The following is a 7757-nucleotide window of genomic DNA, read 5'->3' as shown; positions in this document are numbered from 1 at the left end:
CTGCAGCCAGAGACCGCTCTTGTGGGGCTGCGCTGCACGCAGGCAACGGGCACCTGCGCATGCTCACTGCAGAGAAGGTGGAAGTGTCCCGGTGTGTGCAGGTGTGCGTGGACGTGCTTGGGTGGGCACTGATGTGTGCAATGGCCATCGGGGTTGTGTGCATCCACCCTGATACCTGCCCCATCCACCGGCCGCTTGGCGGTGCCAGGCTGGGCCGTGCCAGCCGCGGGGGCCCGGCCCAGGGCTGCGGGCCACGGGCGTCGAGCAGGCCCGGGGCAGCGGCACGTGGGCGGGCGGAGAGGGGAACTACGACTCCCAGCATGCCGCGCGCCGGCGCCCGGAAGCAAGGCGGGCACTTTCCTCCACCTCCTCCTCCCACGCCGCTCTGCTATTGGCTGAGGAGGTGGGCGTCAAGAGCGCCGCGGCCCGCGATTGGCTGGGAAGGTGGGACCTGTTCGAGACGGGCTTCCGACAGCTGTCTTTGCGCCGACCCCCGCGATGGTGAGTCCCGGGCGCGCGTGGACGTGGGGCCGGCAGGCCTGGGGCCGGGACCCGCGTGGGGCCGCCCTGCTGCCCGGGGGGGGGGCGCCCACGTGGGGTGGTCCGTGCATGTGGGCGGAGGGCAGGGCACGTGGGTCGGTGCCCGTGGGGGTGACGCACGTAGGCAGGGCACGTGGGTCTGTGCACATGGGTTGAGGGCAGGGCACGTGGGAGTGGTGGGTGCACGCGAGTTGCACATGGAGGTGGCACACGGGTGGGCAGGGGCAGTGCGCATGGTTCGGTGCCCGTGGGGGTGGCGCACGTGGGTCTGTGCACATGGGTTGGGGGCGGTGCACGTGGGGGTGGCGCAGGGTGGTGGGTGCACGTGGGTTGCACGTGGGGGTGGCGCAGGGTGGTGGGTGCACGTGGGGCGGCACAGGGTGGGCGGTGCACGTGGGTTGCACGGGGTGGCGCAGGGTGGTGGGTGCACGTGGGGCGGCACAGGGTGGGCGGTGCACGTGGGTTGCACGTGGGGGTGGCGCAGGGTGGTGGGTGCACGTGGGGCGGCACAGGGTGGGCGGTGCACGTGGGTTGCACGTGGGGGCGGCACAGGGTGGGCGGTGCAGGTGGGGATGGTGGGTGCACGTGGGCAGGCGGCTGGCACGGAGCCCCTCCCCGGGGTGCGGCAGCGCTGCCATTAGCCCCGGGGTGGTTCGGGCGCGCTGGGGGCGATGCCGAAGGGGAAGGCGGGCGCCGCGTCCTGAGCCGTTGCCCCGCTCGCCAGGCCGTGATGGGGGTGCAGCTGGTGGTGAGCCTGCTCACGGCGAGCGTCATGCAGAAGATGTCCCCGCACTGCTCCTTCGCCCGCTGGCTGCTCTGCAACGGCAGGTACCGCTCACGGCCCTTCCAGCGGCTCCAGCTCTTGCCTCCTGTGCTCGAGCGCTGGTCCCGCAGCTCTGCCCGTGGCCCTGGCGCCTGACCCGCGGCCCCTGCTGTGCCATCCTGAGGTCCGGGCAGCCCTACCCACGTACCACAGCCCCTTCCCCAAATGCCCGCTCGCTGGTGCTCGGACCCCGCCAGGCCCCTTCCTTCCCAGCCATTTATCAGGCCTGTCGCGCCTGCCCCGTCTGACGCTGCCCATGTGTCCCTCCAGTCTGCGCCGCTACAAGCACCCGTCGGAGGAGGAGCTGTGCGCCCTGGCCGGGAAGCAGAAGCCCAAGGGCAAGCGCGAAAGGTGAGTGAATGCCCCGAGCCGCGCCGGGCCTGGGAGCCTGGGGGCATTTCTTGGCCTCTTGGGAGCAGCTCTCCTTCCCAGGCCTGGCTGTTCCCGGCTACGTGCTTCCCATGGCGGGTGGATGCCAGGGGTTGGGGCTCCGTGAACTGTTTCGCCGAGCATCCGTGCCCTGCTCCGTGTGTCTGGGGTTGGGGCTCGGATATGGCTGGTGGGCGCGGGGGGCAGCTTGGGGCTCCGCTGGAGCTGCCTGTGAGGACAGGCTGCTCCCCCCGAGCGGGGTTGTGTTCCCCTGTGCTGCAAGCTCCGGCCTTGCGCAGCGCTCGGTGGGCTCTGGCTCCGCAGCTTGAGCCTGTCTCTCTCCCATAGGAGGGTGAACGGGGTCTCTGACGACAAGCCGCTGTCCGTGCCCCGGGACATCGACCTGCGCCTGGAGACCAGCCCCATCACCGCCGTGGACGCTCTTGGTAATTCCCTTGGACAAGCCTGCGCCCCTTAATTCCCGCGCCGTGTGGCAGGGCCTGGGATAGGACCCAGGAGTCCTGGCTCGCTCCCCACCTTCCCTGCCCCGCTGCGCCTGTCCCTTTCCAGAGCCAGCCCGGCACCCAGGAGGCCTGAATCCCAAGCTGCCAAAGGAGTGCAATAAGGAGAGCCTGCCTCCCACCCCCTGTCCCACAGCAGGGTGCTGGTTGCCCCCGTCGTGCCTGCGGGCTGGGGGTGACCGTCCTTGCTCTCCATGCCCTCCCCCAGTGCTGCGCTACTTCCTCGAGTACCAGTGGTTCGTGGATTTTGCCGTCTACTCCACGCTGGTCTACCTCTTCACCGAGGGCTACTACTGCTTCGTAGACCCACAGAAGGAGGTCAACATCGGCATCCTGTGGTGCTTGCTCACCATCTTCTTCTCCGTGTATCCTTCCCCTCCCGCCTGGGCGGTGGAGCCCGGGCCAGCCGGAGGCCTCTCCCAGCGCATGCCAGGTCCAGGAGGGAAGGGGCGCAAGGCCCAGTGGGTTCCTTTCCCTTCGGGGCTGCGATGCCCCAGCGTGGCCTTGGACAAGTCGCCTCTGCAGAAAGGGAGGCGTCTCCCTGCCCCGCAGGGCCGTGTGTGCACAAATCCGCACGTGCCGGTCCAGGGCTTGGGTCCCCCATGACAGAGGCCAGCGCAGGGCTGAAGGAGAGGCAGGGGCGAGTCTCCCAGAGGCCCTGCAAGGCCGTGTCCTGACCTGGCCAGCCCCAAGCACCGTGGTGGAGGGTGCATGTCCCAGCCTGGCTGGTGCGGACCAGGCTGCTGGGGCCGGTGCAGCCACCAGGAGAGGGAAGGAACCTACAGCACTTTTCAATTAGAAGCTGGCTGAGGCTGAACAGCCTAATTTATGGACTTATAAACAGCTCCCTGACAAGTTATAAAGCTGCATAATGAGCGGCTTCCCCTGTGAGCCGGCTGCGCGGGCCTAATGAAGTGGATGCTTTATGATGTGCTAATGCGGTTGGGCTGTAATCTATGTGGGTGGAAGGGCACCTGGACACTTTTACAGGCGGCTGTAAAGCGGTGCCGGGCCGGCAGGCCGTTTGTCCCCATTGTAAGGACATCCGCGCCCTCGGCAGCCTGTCTCCTGGCTCGCGTTAGCAGCTCTGTGCGGCGGGGGCCAGCTGCCCGGGCCTCTCCTCCGCACGTGGGTGGCTGGGCACGCTGTGCCAGGAGGGGCTGGCGATGGGGGACCTGTGACAGGGCCCAAGTCTGGGGGCTTCTCAGGGCAGAGGGGTCTGTCCGGGGGAGACAGGGACTAGACCCGGACTCAGGCCTGAGTGGCCGTTCCCGTGGGCTCCTGCAGTCCCGGCTAGCAGTGATGCCCATGCACCTCTACCCGCTCTGGGCCTGTCCCAGGGGGACCAATTCAGCTCTGGCCAGGCCCCGTGCTTGCAGCTCTGCGTATCCTCCGTGCTAACCCAGCAGGTCCGGCACTCGCAGCCCTTCCCTGCCCGGCTCTGGGCCGTGGTGGAGGGACTGGGTGGTCTCCTTAACCCGTGGCAGCTTCTCAGCCCTGCAGCATGGACCTGCCACCAAGGTGGACCTGAGGCTGGAGCTGTGCTGGTGCAGCGGCTGAACCGCCCTGCCCCGTAGCTTGTCCTGTCCCAGGGGCAGGTGCTGGGTCTCCCCGGGCTGCGTTGCTGGGGGGTCGGGGCTCAGGGGAACTAGTTTCCTGAACCGCTGTGCACAGCAAGGTGTTTTTCATGGTGATGCGCCATTACTTCCGGTCGGAGGAGGGGGGCGAGCGCTCCGTCTGCCTCACCTTCGCCTTCTTCTTCCTCCTCGTCGCCATGGTGGTGCTGGTCGTCCGTGAGGACTACCTGGAGTTCGGCCTGGACTCGGGTCAGTGAGCGGCAGGGGCAGGGCTGGGGCCTGCAGACGGGAGGGCAGGCGGGGGTCCCCCCAGGGCAGCGAGTCCCCGGGCTGGCAGGGGATGCACGTCCCAGACCTGCGGGAGCTCTGGGCCCCTTCCTTTTGCATTGGGCAGCAGGGGCCGGGGCCTGCAGAAACGCATGTGGGACGGGGCAGAGCTCCCAGCTGCTGCGGAGACGGGGCATGGGCCGGGTGCGGTGCTGGTGGTGCCCGAGGTGCTCCCGTAGCTAAGTGGGATGTGCCAGGTGTTTTCTTTGCTGCTGGCTTTTATTGCTCCAAACGCACCGCTTTGCAGCCGTAGAAGCCCAAGGGCAGATCATCAGGCATCTCCTGATGCCTCTGGGCCTGGAGCCTCCACGCCCAACCCGGGCAGCCCTGAGCGGCACCAATGTCGGTTGCCCGGTGCCCCCGGCTCAGCAGCCTCTCTGCTCCCTGCAGGACTCAACAACGTCAGCGATAACCTGGAGGTTTTCCTAAAGCACCAAGGATGGGAGTGGACGTAAGTGCCTGGCCAAGCCCGTGGCGGGAGGGAGGGGGTGACGTTCTGGTCCCACCATGGAGGCGGCAGCTTGGACCCACGGGCATTTCCCTCCGCAGCATCCCTGTCACCAAGCTGACCTTCAAGCTGGGGCTGGTGGCGCTGTGCTCCTTCCTGGGCGCCTGCCTGACCTTCCCGGGGCTGCGGCTGGCTCAGACCCACCTGGACGCGCTCAAGATGGCAGCAGACAGACCCCTGACTCAGTTGCGTGGCCCAGGGCTGGCTGGGCTGGGAGGAGGTGGGCAGGGGGCTGCTGCCCTGGTCTCTGCATGCAGCAGTGTGGTGGGGGGGGGGTCTTCCTCGCTACCCCCACCCCAGAGATAGCTGCCACGTAGCAGCACTAGCCCACTGGCACTGGGGGGGCTGGGCCGCCAGAGAGTAGCGGGGAGATTTAAGTGGGTTGCTCAGCCATGCTGCTGGAGGGGGTGAGGGTGGGGGCCTTCAGCTGGGAGCAGGGGGTAGGGCTGGGTGGCACTGACCATATGGGCTTTGTCCCTGGAATGCCTCCTCCCTTCCCTGAAACGCCTGGGCATGGGCATGGGCATGGGCATGGGTGGAGGATGGTGGCTTCTGCCTTCGCGGGGAGGAGGTTTGGAGCTCACAGGGCAGAAGCAGGGGAAGCAGGGCTCTGACGGTCTGGTCCTCCCCTCCCCTTCCCCGGCAGGATCCTGCTGCACGCCAGCTTCCTGGCACCGCTGATCGTGCTCATCCTGTGGGTCAAGCCCATCTCCCGGGACTTCCTGCTGCACGCGCCCATGGGGAAGCAGACCGTCCAGCTGTGAGTGCCCGCGCGGGCAGGTCTCTTCCAGCTGCACAGGCTCCAGCCCATCGTCGTGGCTGTGCACGGCGGCCTTGCCCTTGCCCTTGCCCCAGCGGTCCCGGGGCTCTGTGATTTCACCCTCCCGCTCCCCTGCCAAGTTGCACCACCAGCCAGTGGCCAAGAAAGCAGAGCCCAGGAGTCCTGGTGTTCGCCCTGTGTGACGGCACCTGCAGCCCTGGTCCCTGGCTCTCAGTAGTCCAGGCTCTCAGTCTCTGCTGTGCCAGCAGTAACGTCCCTTCCTCTCTGGAAGCAATAAGGGTGCCCACCCGAGCCTGCCTGCTGTGCCTCTCCCCGTGCAGCCAGCCCCATCTCAGCCGTGCCCCTCGAGGGCTGGTCCTGCCCCCAGGGGTGGTTTCCGGCCAGCTGACGGTGTCCTGTCTTCCCGCCCAGCATGTCGGACACCGCCTACAACTCAGCGCGGCTCTGGACCATCGTGTGCCTGTGCCTGCTGCGTCTGGCCATGGCCCGCTACCATCTGCAAGCCTACCTCGGCCTGGCTGAGCGCTGGGTGGAGCAGATGAAGCGGGAGGCAGGGCGCATCTCTGTTCTAGAGATCCAGCGCAAGGTACGGGGCAGGGACAGGCGGGCGCGTGGCCTGGACAGGTGGGTCCCACGTGCTTGCCCATCTCCGGACCCGTTGGGAACCGCCCAGCCGCCCCGTCTTCTGTCAGGGGAGCACTTTCCTGGGCATTGGATGCAGCATGCAGGGCAGGGAGTGGAGCTTGGCCCCCACATCCCATCTGTGCTGTAGCTGCTAGGCCGTGCCCTGTTGGCCCTGCCCTCTGCCCCAACGTGCTCTCTGCCCCCAGATCACGCGGATCTACTGCTACGTGACGGTGGTGAGCCTGCAGTACCTGGGCCCCATCATCCTCACGCTGCACTGCACTCTGCTCCTCAAGACTCTAGGTAGGGGCTGGTGCCGGAGGGGCCCAGGCACTGCTCGCTCAGGCTGGGGGTTTGGCCTGAGGACTGGGGGCGCTCCAGATCTGTGTGATGCCCACAGACTGCATTTGCAGCAGGCCCCAGGGCTGCACCAACATCCAGGACCTCTTTCTGCTGGTCTGTCCCGGATGGAGGGAGTTTAAGGCTCAGCCTGCTGCCTAGTGGCTCCGACCCTGGAGGGAAGGGGCTGTGAGCTCCAGCTCGTATGTCCAGGACATGCCCAGTGCTGAGGCCCTGCCTATGGGACCAAGGGCTGTGAATGGGCAGCCCACTGGGCTGGGCAGGTGTACAGGGGGCAGAGAAGGGACCAGGCCCTTGCCAGGACTGGCTGAGGCATGGGCAGTGCAGGCTGGTGCCAGGGAGGGGTGCAAAGGGCATGGGCTGAGCCTGACCCTGCCCCTGGCTCATCAGTGATGATCCTGTCCCTTCTGCCTGCAGGAAACTACTCATGGGGCCTGTACCCCGAGCCCCTGCCCGTCTCCCCTGCAGTGGACACAGCACCGGTCCTGTCCCTCGCCCCCCCGGAGGAGGAGGAGGAGGCCGGGGAAAACGTCCAGGCCACGGTGGAGCAGATCACGGGCGCGCTGGGAGCCCTGGGCAGTGTCCTCACCCCGCTCTTCTACCGCGGCCTCTTTGCCTTCCTCACCTGGTGGGTGGCTGCCTGCCAGGTTATCACCAGCCTCTTCGGGCTCTACTTCCACCAGTACCTGGCGGCCTCCTAACCCGGCTGCAGCAGGGCAGGTGGTTCAGGGGGGCCTGGGGAGACAGCTGGCTGGTGCCGTCTCCCAGTACCTCTGGCCTGAGCCGCCTCTGCTGCCCGCACCCATCTATCACCGTGGTGCCTGCTTAGCCTCAGGGCATCCCTCCTTCCGCCTTACGCTTTGCTGCAAAGCCCCACCAGCTGCACGGCCTGGGGACTGAAAAGGCAAATTGCTTTCTGCCCCTGGTATTCCCCTGCCCCATGCCCTGCAGCCATGCCATACGCTCCCATCTGATCTGGGAGCACTTCATGCTGGCTTGCACCGGTACAAATGCTCGTGCAAGGAGCAAGGGTGTGGGGTCGGGCCTGCAAATTGCCTTGGGGATGCCCAATGCATGGACTGGGAGCTGCAGCCCTGCCTCCAGCAGCAGTTGGATGGCATTTTTTGTCAGCACTGCCCCCACAGGGGCTGGGGGCTCCTGCCTCTGCTCCCCCTGTGAGGCTACCCTCAGGAGTGTGTGCCTGGCCGCCACGACAGCTGCACACTGGGACCTGGAGGTTGAATAAACGTGTGACTCCGACACGCTGCTAGTTCGGGTCTTGGTTCTTTGTGGTCCCCTGCCCACCCCGATGCCTTCCTGTTCTCAG

The 7757-nt window shown here is 66.9% G+C and overlaps 1 protein-coding gene across 1 annotated transcript; it reads left to right on the top strand.

The window, feature by feature from the left end:
• The first annotated feature begins 401 nt into the window (after positions 1-401).
• On the top strand, positions 402-7690 carry TMEM161A (transmembrane protein 161A). Its single transcript, XM_019483952.2, has 12 exons — positions 402-501; positions 1265-1368; positions 1634-1714; positions 2081-2178; positions 2462-2618; positions 3928-4079; positions 4548-4608; positions 4707-4850; positions 5312-5425; positions 5858-6032; positions 6277-6373; positions 6848-7690. The coding sequence occupies exons 1-12, from the start codon at positions 499-501 to the stop codon at positions 7129-7131; spliced, it is 1470 nt and encodes a 489-aa protein (XP_019339497.1). The 5' UTR covers positions 402-498; the 3' UTR covers positions 7132-7690.
• The last annotated feature ends 67 nt before the right edge of the window (positions 7691-7757 follow it).

This window comes from Alligator mississippiensis, chromosome 16 (assembly GCF_030867095.1).
Source record: "Alligator mississippiensis isolate rAllMis1 chromosome 16, rAllMis1, whole genome shotgun sequence".
NCBI lineage: Eukaryota > Metazoa > Chordata > Crocodylia > Alligatoridae > Alligator > Alligator mississippiensis.
The sequence above is the reverse complement of the archived record's forward strand: the minus strand, read 5'-3'. Positions and strand labels throughout refer to the sequence as shown.